At 36.6% G+C, this 18,023-nt stretch overlaps 1 protein-coding gene across 2 annotated transcripts in view; it reads left to right on the top strand.

Annotated features, from left to right (window-relative positions):
- Window positions 1–18,023, top strand: part of CHEK1 (checkpoint kinase 1) — a 31,579-nt gene that overhangs the window by 6,852 nt on the left and 6,704 nt on the right. For both annotated transcript variants that reach the window (XM_078432927.2, XM_060607767.3), the window contains exons 6-8: window positions 11,921–12,109; window positions 12,548–12,652; window positions 15,163–15,258. In XM_078432927.2, coding sequence (XP_078289053.1) covers window positions 11,921–12,109; window positions 12,548–12,652; window positions 15,163–15,258 — 390 coding nt within the window. The remainder of the gene's footprint in view (window positions 1–11,920; window positions 12,110–12,547; window positions 12,653–15,162; window positions 15,259–18,023) is intronic.

The following is an 18,023-nucleotide window of genomic DNA, read 5'->3' as shown; positions in this document are numbered from 1 at the left end:
CCGAAGTCAGATGCTTAGCTGACTGAGCCACCCAGGCACCCCTCTTGAGGGTTTTCTTGTTTGTTTTTTTAGAGAGAGAACTCGAGTAGGGGAGAGAGGCAGAGGGAGGGAGAGAGAGAGAATCTTAAGCAGGCTCCATGCTCAGCATAAAACCCAACACAGGGCTTGATCCCACAACCCTGGGTTCATGACCTGGGTCAAAATCAAGTCAGTTGCTCAGCCAACTGAGCCACCCAGGCGTCCCTATTGAGGGTTTTTATCAAGAATGGATGCTGTATGTTGTGAAATGCTTTTTCTGTCATCTACCGAGAGGATCATATGGTTCTTATCCTTTCTTTTATTAATATGGTATATCATGTTCATTGATTGCAAATATGGTATATCCTATTCATTGATTGGATGCTTTCAGTCCAAGAATAACTATGTACTATTGGATTCAATTTGCTAGTATTTTGTTGAGAATTTCTGCATCCATTTTCATCAGTGCAGAGCCCAATGCAGACTCTAACTCACGAACCCTGAGATCATGACCTGAGCTGAAGTTGGACGCTTAACCAACTGAGCCACCCAGGAGCCCTTGTTTGTTCTTTTTAATCTGTGATTTGGATAGAGATGCAAGGAGTTTAGTTATATTTTATGGATGTCATGAAAACTGAGATGGATAGTGAAAGTGTTAGCTTATTAAGTCAGGATCAAAAAAGATGACAGAAATGTCTGTAGCATGAGGCAGTGATTTTTGTCTGTTTTGTTTAATGGTTATTTAGTGCATTAGAATAGTGCGTGGCCAATAGTAGGCTTTCAAAAATATTGAATGAATGAATACAGCAGGCCAAAGAAGTGGGTCAGGTTTAACTTTTCCAGGACAGAAAAATCTGAAGTTCAGGATTTGGATTTTGAAAAGTAACTAAGTTTAGTTGAATCACATTATCTTTGGTAGAAAAGCAGGTTAAAAAAGACTTTTACCAAGTAACAGATTTCATATTAGTCACCTGTGTGATGTAGTCAGTAGAAAACTAGGGTGATATTGAGAATGAGGAAGATAGCATTCCAACACTGCTTCAGTGAGGCCATACTGGAAATACTGGGTGTCCTGGGACACTACTGTAAAAGGTATGTAGATCACTGAAGTGCTTTTACAGGACAGTGATGAGACTGGTGGAAGGGGCACAAACTATGTAAAATAAGGAATAATTGAAGGAGCCCAGGAGAACGTTACTAGTGGTTAAATACAGTTTTTCTGAACACGTTGGTGAAAACTATACAGAAGCAGTGGATTAGTGCAAGCAATGGACCCTGTTATTGGACCTATCCAAAAATTGAATAGGTTGCTTTGGAATGTAATAAGTTTATAACATGAGAGTCAAACACTAGATTATTAATTATCAGGGAATATTATAAAGAGAATTTAAACATTGCTTGGCTAGTTGGACCAAAGTATTTTTAAGATCTTGTCCAACCCTGACGTTTAGTATTGCTGGCAGTGTTGTTCACAAGTCACTGTACTTTCTTTTCAGCCTCCTAACATTTTCCTGAACTCTGTAATTGACCTTCATACAAGGAGATAAGCTAAGAAAAGCCAGTTTATTTAATAAGTAATGGAGGGGCGCCTGGGTGGCGCAGTCGGTTAAGCGTCCGACTTCAGCCAGGTCACGATCTCGCGGTCCGTGAGTTCGAGCCCCGCGTCAGGCTCTGGGCTGATGGCTCGGAGCCTGGAGCCTGTTTCCGATTCTGTGTCTCCCTCTCTCTCTGCCCCTCCCCCGTTCATGCTCTGTCTCTCTCTGTCCCAAAAATTAAAAAAAAAAAAAAAAAAAATAAGTAATGGAGATGTGAATATTTGGAATAGGAAAGCTTTGTTTCCAAACTAAAAATATTGGGTGTTTTTCTTTATAAAGATAAAAGTTAATCATGAAGTAAGATGAAAAACATAAAGAAAAAGGTAAAAAATCACCAGAAATCCATCAGTCAGTTATAACCACTGTTAAGTTTTGGTGAATATCTTTCTGATATCCTTTTATTAACCCATCTACCTAGCTACCTAAGATCCTCCTTTGGTTATTTAGCCTTTTGCAAGTAGCTTCTTAAGGCACATAGCAAACATTTAGACATTTCGAGAATTTGGTGTATGGGAAAAAAGGAACAGAATCGTTGATTGATGAGTCCCAAGAAATGAGAGCACAGCTGGAGAATTCCTTTATTTATTTATTTATTTATTTATTTATTTATTTATTTATTTATTTTTATTTTTTATTTTTTAAATTTACATCCAAATTACTTAGCATATAGTGCAACAATGATTTCAGGAGTAGATTCCTTAGTGCCCCTTACCCATTTAGCCCATCTCCTCTCCCACAACCCCTCCAGTAACCCTCACTTTGTTCTCCATATTTATGAGTCTCTTCTGTTTTGTCCTCCTCCCTGTTTTTATATTATTTTTGTTTCCCTTTCCTGATGTTCATCTGTTTTCTGTCTTAAAGTCCTCATATGAGTGAAGTCATATATTTGTCTTTCTCTGACTAATTTCACTTAGCATAATATCCTCCAGTTCCACCCACGTAATTGCAAATGGCAGGATTTCATTCTTTTTGATTGCTGAGTGATACTCCATTGTATATATATACCACATTTTCTTTATCCATTCATCCATTGATGGACATTTGGGCTCTTTCCATACTTTGGCTATTGTTGATAGTGCTGTTATAAACATGGGGGTGCATATGTCCCTTCAAAACAGCACACTTGTATCCTGTGGATAAATGCCTAGTAGTGCAATTGCTGGGTTGTAGGGTAGTTCTATTTTTAGTTTTTTGAGGAACCTCCATACTGTTTTCCAGACTGGCTGCACCAGCTTGCATTCCCACCAACAATGCAAAAGAGATCCTTTTTCTCTGCATCCTCGCCAACATCTGTTGTTGCTTGAATTGTTAATGTTAGCCTTTCTGACAGGTGTAAGGTGGTATCTCATTATGGTTTTGATTTGTATTTCCCTGATGATGAGTGATGTTGAGCATTTTTTTATGTGTCCGTTGGCCATTTGAATGTCTTCTTTGGAGAAGTGTATTCATGTCTTTTGCCCATGTCTTCACTGGATTATTTGTTTTTTGGGTGTTGAGTTTGATAAGTTCTTTATAGATTTTGGATACTAAACCTTTATCTGATATGTCATTTGCAAATATCTTCTCCCATTCTGTCGGTTGCCTTTTAGTTTTGCTGATTGTTTCCTTCGCTGTGCAGAAGCTTTTTATTTTGATGAGGTCCCAGTAGTTTATTTTTGCTTTTGTTTCCCTTGCTTAAGGAGACGTGTTGAGTAAGAAGTTGCTGCGGCCAAGATCAAAGAGGTTTTTTCCTGCTTTCTCCTCGAGGATTTTGATGGCTTCCTGTCTTACATTGAGGTCTTTCATCCGTTTTGAGTTTATTTTTGTGACTGGTGTAAGAAAGTGGTCCAGGTTCATTCTTCTGCATGTCGCTGTCCAGTTTTCCCAGCACCACTTGCGGAAGAGACTGTCTTGATTCCATTGGATATTCTTTCCTGCTTTGTCAAAGATTAGGTGGCCATACGTTTGTGGGTCCATTTCTGGGTTCTCTATTCTGTTCCATTGATCTGAGTGTCTGTTCTTGTGCCAGTACCATACTGTCTTGATGATTACAGCTTTGTAGTATAGCTTGAAGTCTGGGATTGTGATGCCTCCTGCTTTGGTTTTGTTTTTCAAGATTGCTTTGGCTATTCGGGGTCTTTTCTGGTTCCATACAAATTTTAGGATTATTTGTTCCAGCTCTGTGAAGAATGCTGGTGTTATTTTGATAGGTATTGCATTGAATATGTAGATTGCTTTGGTTAGTATCAACATTTTAACAACATTTGTTCTTCCTATCCAGGAGCATGGAATCTTTTTCCATTTTTTTGTGTCTTCTTCAATTTCTTTCATAAGCTTTCTGTAGTTTTCAGCATATAGATTTTTCACCTCTTTGGTTAGATTTAATCCTAGGTATTTTATGGTTTTTGGTGCAACTGTAAATGGGATCGATTCCTTGATTTCTCTTTCTGTTGCTTCATTGTTGATGTATAGGAATGCACCCGATTTCTGTGTGTTGATTTTATATCCTGCAACTTTGCTGAATTCATGAATCAATTCTAGCAGTTTTTTGGTGGAATCTTTTGGGTTTTCCATATAGAGTATCATGTCATCTGCGAAGAGTGAAAGTTTGACCTCCTCCTGGCTGATTTGGATGAGTTTTATTTCTTTGAGTTGTCTGACTGCAGAGGCTAAGACTTCCAATACTATGTTGAATAACAGTGGCGAGAGTCGACATCCTGGTCTTGTTTGTGACCTTAGGGGGAAAGCTGTCAGTTTTTCCCCATTGAGAATATTAACATTGGGTTGTTCATATATGGCTTTTATGATCTCGAAGTATGCTCCTTCTATCCCTACTTTCTTGAGGGTTTTTATCAAGAAAGGATGCTGTATTTTGTCAAATGCTTTCTCTGCATCTATTGAGAGGATCCTATGGTTCTTGTCCTTTCTTTTATTTATGTGATGAATCACGTTAATTGTTTTTGCAGATATTGAACCAGCCCTGCATTCCAAGTATAAATCCCATTTGGGCGTGGTGAATAATTTTTTTAATGTATTGTTGGAGCCGGTTGGCTAATATCTTGTTGAGTATTTTTGCTTCCATGTACATCAGGAAAATTGGTCTGTAGTTCTCCTTTTTAGTGGGATCTCTGTCTGGTTTTGGAATCAAGGTAATGCTGGCTTCATAGAAAGAGTTTGGAAGTTTTCCTTCCATTTCTATTTTTTGGAACAGCTTCAAGAGAATAAGTGTTAACTCTTCCTTAAATGTTTGGTAGAATTCCCCTGGAAAGCCATCTGGCCCTGGACTCTCGTTTTTTGGCAGATTTTAGATTACTAATTCGATTTCCTTACTGGTTATGGGTGTGTTCAAATTTTCTATTTCTTCCTGTTTCAGTTTTGGTAGTGTATATGTTTCTAGGAATTTGTCTGTTTCTTCCAGATTGCCCGTTTTATTGGCATATAATTGCTCATAATATTCTCTTATTATTGTTTTTATTTCTGCTGTGTTGGTTGTGATCTCTCCTCTTTCATTCTTGATTTTATTTATTTGGGTCCTTTCCTTTTTCTTTTTGATCAAACTGGCTAGTGGTTAATCAATTTTGTTAATTCTTTCGAAGAATCAGCTTCTGGTTTCATTGATCTGTTCTACTGTTTTTTTGCTTTCGATAGCATTCATTTCTGCTATAATCTTTATTGTTTCCTGTCTTCTGCTGGTTTTGGGTTTTATTTGCTATTCTTTTTCCAGCTCCTTAAAGCATAAGGTTAGGTTGTGTATCTGAGATCTTTCTTCTTTCTTTAGGAAGGCCTGGATTGCTATATACTTTCCTCTTATGACCGCCTTTGCTGCATCCCAGAGGTTTTGGGTTGTGGTGTTACCATTTTCATCGACTTCCATGTACTCTTTAATTTCCTCTTTATCTTCTTGGTTAGCCCATTCATTCTTTAGTAGGATGTTCTTTAGTCTCCAAGTATTTGTTATCTTTCCAGATTTTTCTTGTGGTTGATTTCGAGTTTCATAGCGTTGTGGTCTGAAAATATGCAAAGTATGATCTCAATCTTTTTGTATTTACTTAGGGCTGACTTGTGTCCCAGTATATGGTCTATTCTGGAGAACGTTCCATGTGCACTGGAGAAGAATATATATTCTGCTGCTTTAGGATAAAATGTTCTGAATATATCTGTTAAGTCCATCTGGTCCAGTGTGTCATTCAAAGCCATTGTTTCCTTGTTGATTTTTTGATGAGATGATCTGTTCATTGCTGTGAGTGGGGTGTTGAAGTCTCCTACTATTATGGTATTACTGTCGATGAGTTTCTTTATGTTTGTGATTAATTGATTTATATATTTGGGTGCTTTCACATTTGGCACATAAATGTTTACAATTGTTAGTTCTTCTTGGTGGATAGACCCCTTGATTGTGATATAATGCCCTTCTGCATCTCTTGATACAGTCTTTATTTTAAAGTCTAGATTGTTTGATATAAGTATGGTTACTCCGGCTTTCTTTTGTTGACCATTAGCGTGACAGATGGTTCTCCATCCCCTTATTTTCAATCTGAAGGTGTCTTTAGGTCTAAAGTGGGTCTCTTGTAAACAGCATATAGATGGATCTTCTTTTCTTATCCATTCTGTTACCCTATGTCTTTTGATTGGAGCATTGAGTCCATTGATGTTTAGAGTGAGTACTGAAAGATGAATTTGTTGCCATGATGATGCTTGTAGAGTTGGAGTTTCTGGTGGTGTTCTCTGGTCCTTTCTAATCTTTGTTGCTTTCTTTTCTCGCCTCAGAGAGTCCCCCTTAAAATTTCTTGAAGGGCTGGTTTAGTGGTCACAAACACCTTTAATTTTTGTTTGTCTGGGAAACTTTTAATCTCTCCTTCTATTTTGAATGACAGCCTTGCTAGATAAAGAATTCTTGGCTGCATATTTTTCTGATTCAGCACACTGAATATATCCTGCCACTCCTTTCTGGCCTGCCAAGTTTCTGTGGATAGGTCTGCTGCAAACGTGATCTGTCTTTCTTTGTAGGTTAGGGACTTTTTTTCCCTTGCTGCTTCCATGATTCTCTCTTTGCCAGAGTATTTTGTGAATTTGACTATGATATGCCTTGTTGATGGTCGGTTTTTGTTGAATCTAATGGGGGTCGTCTGTGCTTCCTGGATTTTGATGTCTGTGTCTTTCCCCAGGTTAGGAAAGTTTTCCACTATGATTTGCTCACATAACCTTCTACCCCTATTTCTCTCTCTTCCTCCTCTGGGACCCCTATGATTCTGATGTTGTTCCTTTTTAATGAGTCACTGATTTCTCTAATTCTTAAATCATGCTCTTTTACCTTAGTCTCCCTCTTTTTTTCTTCTTCATTATTCTCTATAAGTTTGTCCTCTATATTGCTGATTCTCTGTTCTGCCTCATCCATCCTTGCCGCAGCTGCATCCATCCGTGATTGCAGCTCAGTTGTAGCATTTTTAATTTCATTCTGGCTATTTTTACTTCTTTTATCTCTGCAGAAAGGGATACTAATCTATTTTTGACTCCAGCTAGTATTCTTATTATGGTGATTCTAAATTCTGGTTCAGACATCTTGCTTATATCGGTGTTGATTAAATCCCTGGCTGTCGTTTCTTTGTGCTCTTTCTTTTGGGGTGAATTCCTTCGTTTTGTCATTTTGAAGGCAGAAAATGAATTAATGAGGTAGAAAAATTGAAATTAAAAAATATTAAAATTAAAAAATTAAAAACACGCATAGAAACAAAAATTGAATAAATGATGCTAGATCCTAGGTGTGTTTTGGTTGGGTGTTGAAAGTGGTTTGACAGATTACAGAAAAAAAGGGGTGGGGGGAGAAAAGGAAATCGTTTGAAAATTTGAAAAAATGAATACACTGAAGTAGACTAAAATGAGATGAGGGGAGTAAAACAGAATTTGAAAAAATATACGCAAAAGTAAAGAATACAGTAGAAAAAAATTAAAAATATTTTTAATAAAAATTAAAAACAAAATGAAATTTTTCTTTCTGTATTCAAGAAAAAGAAAAGAAACGAGAAAGAGAAAAAAGGAAAAAAAGGAAATCGTTTGAAAGTTTGAAAAAGTGAATACACTGTGGTAGACTAAAATAAAATGATGGAAGTAAAATAGAATTTGAAATAATTTACATAAAAGTGAAAAATGAAGTAAAAAATTAAAAAAATATATTTTTGATAGAAATTGAAAGTAAAAATAAAGTTTTTCTCTTTCTGCATTCACGAAAAAGAGAAAAAAAAGGAAATTGTTTGAAAATTTGAAAAGGTGAATACACTGAAGTAGATTAAAATAAAATGATGGAAGTAAAATAGAATTTGAAAAAATTTACACAAAATAAAAAATATAGTAATAAGAATTAAAAATATTTTTAATAAATTTGAAAATAAAAATGAATTTTTTCTCTTTCTGTATTCAAGAAAAAGAAAAGAAGTGTAAAAGAGAAAAAAAGGAAAAGAAAGAAAATTGAATAGATGAACCTGCTAACAGATTGAAGTAGGACTGAAATTGCTTCGTTTTCCCCTAGAAGTCAGTCTATGTAGCTCTTTATACTCCGTAAACTAAGCCGGCTGTGAGACTTTTGTTCTTGAAGAGTGAAGTTGGCCCAGTTGGGCGGGGCTCAGTGTAACAGCTCCGATCTCCACTAGATGGCGCTGCTAGCCTACTGGGGTGGATTGTTGCAGGCTTCTAGGTGCGTATGCGCGGGATCGGTGAAAATGGCACCGCCCAGCTACCCAGTCTGTTCTCCCAGATCAGCAATGGCACACCAGCCCTCTGTCTTCAGCTTTTGTCCACTCCCCGCTTTTTCACTCTCTGTGACCAGGCCCCAGGCAGTACCTCTCTCCCGAGTTTTGTCTCAGATGCTGGAGAATTCCTTTAACTTCCATTTATCATTCTATTTTCATTACTTTTTGAATGCTAATAGCCTTGATGGTATTACAGTCAATTCCTCCCCTTCTTCATTTACAAATTAAGTCCTTTTTTGAATAAATGTAGGTTTCTAGCTAAATAAAACACTCTGGGAAAGAAGAATTGTGTGTCTACCTGTGAGAAGCAGTATAGCATATTTTTAAGAGCTTGAGATTTACAGTCATTTGAACCTAGGGTTAATCTAGGCCACCTCCTAGTAGGTGTATGGCCTTGGGTAAGTTGCTTGCCTTCTCTCTGCCCCACTTTCCTTCTTTATAAAATGGTGATAGTAAGAATCTATTTGGGTTGTAAGGATAAAGGAGACATATATATCTTTACCCATATATGTATTAACATAAGTTAGATCATAAGATATATGCTTTTTTAACGTGCATGTGGACTTTATTTTTCAGCCTTTTCCATTGTATTTATAGTGTAAAAATCTTTACTTTTAATGAAAACTTAAAAAAAATTCAGGCATGGGGCCCATCTGGCTGGCTCAGTCAGTAAAGCATGTGACTTTTGATTGTAGAGTGATGAATTCAAGCCTCACATTGGGCATAGAGCTTACTTAAATAAATTCAAGCACGTAAAAAATTATATAAAACATATAATACATATAATAAAATAAAAATACAGCAACCACCTGTGTAACAACTTGGTTTAAAAAATTAAACATTATACATATGTATACCACTCGAAGCAGTGGTGTTTATAATAGCAAAAAACTGGAAACAACCTAAATATCTGTCAACAATAGAATAGATAAATTATGAAATGGATAATTTATAGGTACAAGTAATGACATGGATATGTTTCATAGAAGTATTTATACCAGTATGATTCTATTTATAGGAAGTTCAAAAATACGTAAAATAAAACATTGTTTATTTGGGAATAAACAAATATGGGAAAAATTACAGAGGAAAAAAGCATATTAAAACCAAAATCAGAATGGTGGTTACTTATGAGAAGGTAGAGAAAGAAATAAATTGAGGGAAGTAATTACAGGGGATTTCAAATTTTTTTTTTTTTTTTACATTTATTTATTTTTGATAGAGACAGAGCACAAGTGGGGGAGGGGCAGAGAGAGAAGGAGACACAGAATCCAAAGCAAGCTCCAGGCTCTGAGCTGTCAGCACAGAGCCCAACGCTGGGCTCGAATTCCCAAACCACGAGATCATGACCTGAGCCGAAGTTGGACACTTAACCGACTGAGCCACCCAGGCACCCCAATTAATTACAGGGGATTTCAAAGGAGATATGAATGTTCTTAAGTTGAGTATTGGGTAAATGGGATATGCTCACATCCTGCATATTCTGTAAACATTCTTTTGTTTCTATTCAATATTTAATAATCTTTTTTTAAAAAGATAATGTTACTGGGGCACCTGGGTGGCTCAGTCGGTTGAGCGTCCGACTTCGGCTCAGGTCATGATCTCTCGGTCCGTGAGTTTGAGCCCCGCGTTGGGCTCTGTGCTGACAGCTCAGAGCCTGTTTCAGATTCTGTGTCTCCCTCTCTCTGACCCTCCCCCTTTCATGCTCTGTCTCTGTCTCAAAAATAAACGTTAAAAAAGAAAAATTTTTTAAAAATAAATAAAAAAAGATAATGTTACTAATATAGTCCAAGTCCTGTGTATGCCTTCTCAAATGTACTCCCTTTTCTTTTTCTCAGAGATAACCACACTCCTCAATTTAGAATTGATTATATGCAGTTCTCTAACCTGAGTGTTATGTTGCAGACATAAGGAAACAATAAAATCGGAGGAATGCTACAGTCATCCATTAGTATTTTCAGTGATTAGTAACATAGAAGTAACTTGGCACTCTAACTCTCAGTGGTTTGTCAAGATTGTGTCATGTATAGCTATTAAAAGGATAATTACAGTAGCTACCTCCCAATTCAAATACAGGTAAACATTATCAATGGATTATGTATCATATTGTATGGATATGTATATACCTGATTTAAAGAATCATTTCCCTATTTTAGGACATTTAAGTTGTTTCTAGCTTAGAAAATGGAACAGTGATGTCTGTTCTAAAGTTTTGCGCAGTCCCCGTATAAAACTTGGGTCATGTTATAATGGATATTTGCTATGGCCCTTGTCCTTTTTTTTCCACTCATACCCTATTCCATGTCAGAACTATAGATAGACCTTTTCTTTTTTTAAACAACTTACCTACATAGTTTTCCTTGCATACATGTGTAACAAGATTTTACCATTTCTTTATTGGATATTTAAGCTATTTACAGATAATACTGCTAGGAATATTCTTGTGTTTGTCAATTTGGGGGATTATTTCTGTGTTTGTGTTCCTGGAAATGGGAATTGCTAGTTTAAAATTCTTTTTTAATGTTTATTTATTTTTGAGATTGAGAGGCAGCACAAGAGGGGATGGGCAGTGAGAGGGAGACACAGAATCTGAAGCAGGCTCAAGGCTCCAAGCTGTCAGCACAGAGCCTGACATAGGGCTTGAACCCACTATGAACTGTGAGATCATGACCTCAGCCAAAGTGAGACACTCAACCGACTGAGCCACCGGGGTGCCCCGGGAATTGCTAGTTTAAAGAGTGAATATTTCAATTTTGACATCTTTTGATAGATTGCCCCTCTAAAAAGGTTATACCATTTGACACCTTGATAATAGGGGGTCTTCCCTCCTAAGATTAGGTTAGATTCCCTTGCTATAAGATCTAGTAATATCCTATGTTTTCGTAACTTTCCCAACAGTTGTCTGTTGTTAATCTTCTTTAGTAATTCACTTACCTGCATTGGCTAGCATAGCATCAGTCAGTTGTGGTGGATATTCACTAAGCACAGGGTAAGTTGAAAGTTCTGCTTGTAGTTTGTGTGTGTTTAAGATGAAGTTAGAGGAAATATGCCTTTCTGGTTTATTTTCTGTGCGTAGTTCCTCCTCCTTTTCTAAAGTTAGCCACTTTGACACGAAATTTTAACATTTGTGGATCTTTAGTTTTGGTATGTGTTTACATATTTTCTTCCTGCTCTGTGGGTTTGTTTGCTGCTGAGAAAGTTGTACCTGGTTTGTTATTGATGTCTCCTTCCAGCCCTTTGTACAAGTTGATGAAGGACTTGGCTGTGCTTTCAGCCTAAGACTATAGTGCCCTTTTTACAGAAGGACAGCCCCTTTTGACTCCATTGTCTTTAACCTGGTCCAAACTGTTTTGTGTATTGATGATTTTTCTTTAGTTAATAGAAGCTCTGAGGCCTTTTTCTAGGTTTAGCTAGGTGAAAATGTCTTTTATTTCTTTTAAAATGTCTTTTTTTGTCATTTTAAGGTAGAAAAGTTCTACAAACTTGAAGTAACACCAGTGATTTTCCAGTAATACTTAATTCCTTTAAGTATATCTATTTACAAAACATCTTTATTAAGTGCCATTCACTTTTCCTTTGGTTTAGATAACCTCAAGATCTCTGACTTTGGCTTGGCAACAGTGTTTCGGCATAATAATCGTGAGCGTTTATTGAACAAGATGTGTGGCACTTTACCTTATGTTGCTCCAGAACTTCTAAAGAGAAAAGAATTTCATGCAGAACCAGTTGATGTTTGGTCCTGTGGAATAGTACTTACAGCAATGTTGGCTGGAGGTAAGAGCTTTTTAATCATGATGAAACTCCTGTCTATGGAAAGCCAGATTTGTTGTACCAAAATAAATAAAACAAACCAGGGGAATCCATATTTATATGATAGTATTTTGATAGTAAACTTATTTATAACTAAGTTGGAACTTTTAATGTCAAAGCTTTTTAAAAATCAGTTTTATGTAGAGCTGCTAAATGAAATATCACAATAGCAACCTCTTTTAAAATTCATGTGAATAATTTTGGAAAGAGTAGGGTAGAAGTAGTTCATCTGTCTTTGAGGTGCCTCTAAAATTTCTATGAGTTAGCATTCTTAGTTTGAAAACCATATTGAATTAATTTGGAGGAAACATTTAATGGATTTGTATCACTGATTATTTTCCTTTAAAATCTTTACTATATAATGACATGAACACTCAAAACTGGGACTTGTTTCTTTTTTAGAATTGCCATGGGACCAGCCCAGTGACAGTTGTCAGGAATATTCTGATTGGAAAGAAAAAAAAACATACCTCAACCCTTGGAAAAAAATTGATTCTGCTCCTCTAGGTAACTGGGTTATGTTGATTGAAAGCACTGATTTCTTGGATAATGAAGACTAGTGTTGTTTTAATTTTTTTCTTATAAATTTTTTCTTTTTAACTTTTAAATAATCACATAAATAGTCTGTGATCCTTGCAGATAGATTAGAAAATAACAATTTTTTAAAACCCTATAATCCCAGCACTTGGCACTCGTTAATAGTTTCTATTAATGTTTCGATATATAGTTCTACACTTTGTTGTAAAAATAAATAGCAAATATATGTTTTTTGTATATGTATATAAGTGTGTGTGTTTTTACAAAAAATAAGATCATACTGCACATGCTATTTTATAACCTGTTTTTTTTGTCTTAACGCTATAGTCAAGTACATTTTTCCATGACTATAGTTGTAGGTCTGTCTCATTATTTATAAATGAAAGCTGTGATGGTATTTTGCTATGTGGATATGTCTTACTATATGCATCCAATTCACTGTTTCAAAGACTTATATTTTAAAAAAATTTTTACTTATGAAAGAGATCCAGTGATCATCCCTATAATGCACATACTGTAAATCATTTAATTAAAAAGCAAATCCAGAAATATCAAGGATGTATACAGGTTTTTTGTTCTTTTTTTTTAAAATATTTATTTTGAGAGAGAGAGAGTGAACACATGTTTGTGAGAAGGGGCAGAGAGAGGGAGAGAGAGAATCCCAGCAGGGTTTGCACCATCAGCATAGAGCCTGGTGTGAGGCTAACCATGAGATCATGACCTGAGCTGAAATCAAGAGTCAGTCGTTTAACTGACTAAGCCACTTTGGTGCCCCTAGGATGTATGCAGTTTTTAATTATTATGGTTTACTTTGCCAAATTACTTTTCAGAAAGTTTGTACCATTTTACCACAGTCTCATTGGTTTATATATTTTTAAAAATATTTGATTATTAGCTTTTTGCCTGTTTTTGTGGACGGTTTATTTTACTCACTTTTTGGCAGGGAGGTTTTCTTATTACTTTGAATTTTTTAAAACATTAATGTCATTAGATCTTTGCATTTGTTACAAATATTTTTCACAATTTGCTATGCATTTTTATTTTGTTTATGCTATTTTCATGTGCAGAAGTTTTATATTTTTATTTATTCAAATCTATTATTTTGTCCTTCGTGGTTTTCTGACTGTATTGTTATGTTTGGCAAGGTCTTCCCCACCCCTAACTTTAGAAGAAAATTCCTGTGTTTTCATATGTGTGTTTTTTTTTAACGTTTATTTTGAGAGAGAGTGCGAGTGGGGGAAGGGTAGAGAGAGAGAGGGAGACACAGAATCTGTAGCAGGCTTCAGGCTCTGAGCTGTCAGCACAGAGCCCACAGTGCGGCTGGAACTCAAAACCATGAGATCACTACCTGAGCCGAAACCAAAAGTTGGACATTTAACCAACTGAGCAACTCAGGCACCCCTTAGTTTATTTTTTATGTAGGTTCCATGCCCAGTGTGGGGCTTGAACTCATAATTCTGAGATCAGGAGTTGCATGCTTTACTGACTGAGCCAGCCAGGGGGACACCCCTCATTTGTGTTTTTATACCTTCAGTTTTTCATTTAAGTCTTTGGTCCATTAGAAAATAATTTTGGGAGGAGGTTAGAGTGGGAGAAAACAAAAGCATAAGAGACTCTTAAAAACTGAGAACAAACTGAGGGTTGATGGAGGGTGGGAGGGAGGGGAGGGTGGGTGATGGGTATTGAGGAGGGCACCTTTTGCGATGAGCACTGGGTGTTGTATGGAAACCAATTTGACAATAAACTTCATATATTGAAAAAAAAAAAGAAAATAATTTTGGGGGTGCCTAGGTGGCTCAGTCGGTTAAGCGGCAGACACTTGGTTTCGACTCAGGTCATGATCTCACGGTTCATGAGTTCAAACCCTGCATTGGGCTCTGCACTGACAGTGCAGAGTCTGCTTGGGATTCTCTCTCCCTCTCTCTCTGCCCCTTCCTTACCTGCTCATGTTGTCTCTGTGTCTCTCAAATAAACAAAAAAACCTCAATAAAAAAAGAAAATAATTTTGGTTTTGGGAGATGTATGAGTTCTTTATCAAAATAATTAAGGTACTTTAGGATGACAGTTACTTATATTACTATCTCTTAAAAAGCTACTAGAAAGTAATTTTTCTTTATAAAACTGTGTGAATGAGGATGTAACTTGACATATTGGCACACTGGAGTTTGGTGTTGAAAATGGATGAAGATTTTTAAATCTTTTTGTTAATGTTGTCAAATGGGGAGAAACATTTCCACCTGGTTCTTGCTTTACTTGTTTGCAGACAACTGAGCATCAGATCTGGGAATGGCGTTCTCAGATACAGACAGTAGCAAAGAGCAAATGCATGAAATTAAAGCAATAATTAAGTAGCTTTATTCTTTCTCCTCCCTGGAAATAATATTTGGATATAAGGAGATCAACAGAGAATATATTCCACAGTACAAGTTTCTAATTTGCATGTCTCTTTTGTAAATGTTGTCTTAATATTTTATTTTTAGCTTTGCTGCATAAAATCCTAGTTGAGAATCCATCAGTAAGGATTACCATTCCAGACATCAAAAAAGATAGATGGTACAACAAACCTCTCAAGAAAGGTAATATCCTTAAAATACAAGTATTTTTTTTCTGTGAAAGAAAAGGCACTTGCATTCAGTATCACAAATCAACAATACAGGATACCTATGGTCTCTGTCCTTATGTAGGTTATAATGTGTAGTAGGAAAAACAGAAATACAAAAAATAATTTTAAGTTTGTTAATAAAGTGGAAAAGCAGAGTACTATAGCTAAGTGTTTGACCAGGTCTTAAGTGACTTAGAAGACTTGTCTTCCTGAGGAAATCACATTAAATCTAAGAACCGAAGATTAAAAGGGACCTAGCCAGATGAGTACTAGCAAGATGAGTGGCAGATTCTGAACAGAGAAAGCAACATTTAGAGAGTCTTAGAGTTTGGAAGGTGATACATTTGAGGAACTTGAAAGAAGACCAGTATGGCATGGACCATGTCTGGCTTGTCATTTTAAGTCATTAGTCGTTAGCATGATGTGTGGTACATTGTAGGCTCTCGGTAAATGTTTGTTGAGTAAATGAGTGAATAGAGAAGGGGGAGAGGGAGAGAGGTTTGAAATGAAGTAGATAGTGACCGAAGTGTGAAGGAGGACCTTGTAAACCATGTTGAGGATTTTGGGCTTTAACTTAAGGCCATTGAGGAAGCAAGGAAATGACACGATCGTATATTTGGTTTTAAAAGGTCCTTCTGCCTACTTTTTTTTTTTTCCATTGTTTTTGAAATTTTTTATCCTAGATGTGAGAAGATGGTACCTTGGATTGGGTTAGTAGCAATGCATTTGGAAGGAAGAGGTAGATGCCAAAGAAACTTACAAACTAGAATTGATAGGACTGGTAATTGTTTATATGTAGAAAATGAAAGAGAATTAGGAATCCAGGATGACTCTTCTGGGGTGACAAACTCAGAAAATGGTGATGCCATTTACTGGGATATAACTTAGAAAAAACAGAATTGAGGAGAAATTTTATTGGCTTTGGACATGTTGATTTTGAGAAATAAAACTGTCTAAGAGGTGTGTGTGTGTGTGTGTGTGTGTGTGTGTGTGTGTAACTCAGGAGACAGGACCAGGCTTGAGATGTCAATATTTAGTTGTTTTCTGCAAATAGATGATAATTTAAACTGGTAGATGAAATTAAGTATATGAAATCTTAAGGAATGTCAACATTTAAGTAGTAAGTAGAGGCCAGGGACACAGAAAAGTAGCCAAAGAGATGGGAGGAACATCTGGAGAATATGAAAAAAGTGAGGCCAACAGAAGAAAATGTGTGATAGTAGCAAACACTGTTAAGTGAATTAATAACATGAAGCCTGAAAATTTGCCCAGTAGTTATTCATGATCATGGCAGGAACTGATTTGGTGAAAGGCTAGGAGTAATTTTACTTGACAGTGCAATGATTATAGTCTAAAAGAGAGATAATGAAGCAGAGTATAGACAGCTCATTCAAGAAGTCTGGCTGTGAATGGGAGGAGAGAATGGCTAAAGATAAGTGAGGAGTTTTTAACTCTTCTCTGAATGTGTCTTTTCCCTTTTCCCTTTTCCCTTTGTTTTAATTGAACTCAAGCTCTCTCCTGAGAACACAGCTTCCCCTCAAGTGGTGATGTTTTCTTTCCCACACACTCCTACCCTTGAATCTGGGAGTGGGGCAGGCATCCTTTTTGTCCTTCATTTCTACTTTCTCCCTTTTTCTCATATTTCTCCCCTCTTCATTTTGAATCTCATATTATCAGACTACTTCCTAATGTTCCCTCCTTGTGATAATCAGTTTCTGAACCCCCATTTAAAACTCCTGCCACATTGTCACTCTCTCTAACGTGACTCTTGTACATTTTGTCATGGCTCTTGGTGATTTAAATATTCATTTGGATGACCCTTCGAATATCCTGATTTCATATTTCCTTTACCTTCTCTCTAGTGATCTTCTCTTCAGACATCCTGCTTTGACTACGGGCATATTTTTTTTCTGGCTTCCTCCTCTAGTACCCTGACTTCAACAATCCTTTGACCCTGCCTAGACTTGAAGTCCATTAATTCTACTTCCTTTTCACTATATCTTACCTGTCCCCTCCCTAGGTCCTCAGTTCCATCGTCACTACTTTAAATCCCAAGGTCAGTCATTGTAATGACTTCTTTACTTTCAGCTTCAGCATTCCTGCCCTGTTCTCTCTTGATCATGCTTACTGGACAAAACCTAATCCAATTTTAATCCAGTTTTCTACCTGCTCTGTACTTACACCTGCACAGCTGATTGCACCTGGACCAAAATACACAACAATGTTCACTTTAAATTCAGGATCACTGATCTCCAGTGAGCCCTTAATTCTGCCAGGCAATTATAATGCATTTCCCTACTTCTTTCACAACCTCAGTCTTCTAAGTCACATTTGTATACCTTTTTTTTTTGTTTTTCAACTTCTAGCACCTCCTTCCCCATCCTCACTCTCACTTCCTATTTCACTGGGAAATAGAAACAATCATAAGGCAACTTCCATAAGCTCCATCACCATCTCCAGCCACCTAACCAGCTGCCTCTGTGCTCATATATTCTGCTTTCTCCTTTGTTGCTATGAATAAATTGTCTGCTCCAGATATATACTAGCTCTGTCTCTTATGCACTAGGCCCATTTCTCTTTTGCCTACTCAGAGACAATTCTTTTGTCTTCCTCCTGCATCATTAATTTTTCCCTCTCTACTGCTTTCTCATCAGCATACCAGCATGCTGTTTCTTTCCTCTTACTGCCTGATGTATAGTAGGCTTAATAAAATAAAATATTTGAATGAATTAGTTAGTA

The sequence above is a fragment of the Panthera onca genome, chromosome D1 (genome assembly GCF_046562875.1).
Source record: "Panthera onca isolate mPanOnc1 chromosome D1, mPanOnc1 haplotype 2, whole genome shotgun sequence".
In the NCBI taxonomy this organism is placed as follows: domain Eukaryota; kingdom Metazoa; phylum Chordata; class Mammalia; order Carnivora; family Felidae; genus Panthera; species Panthera onca.
This window is presented reverse-complemented; position numbering and strand designations above follow the sequence as displayed.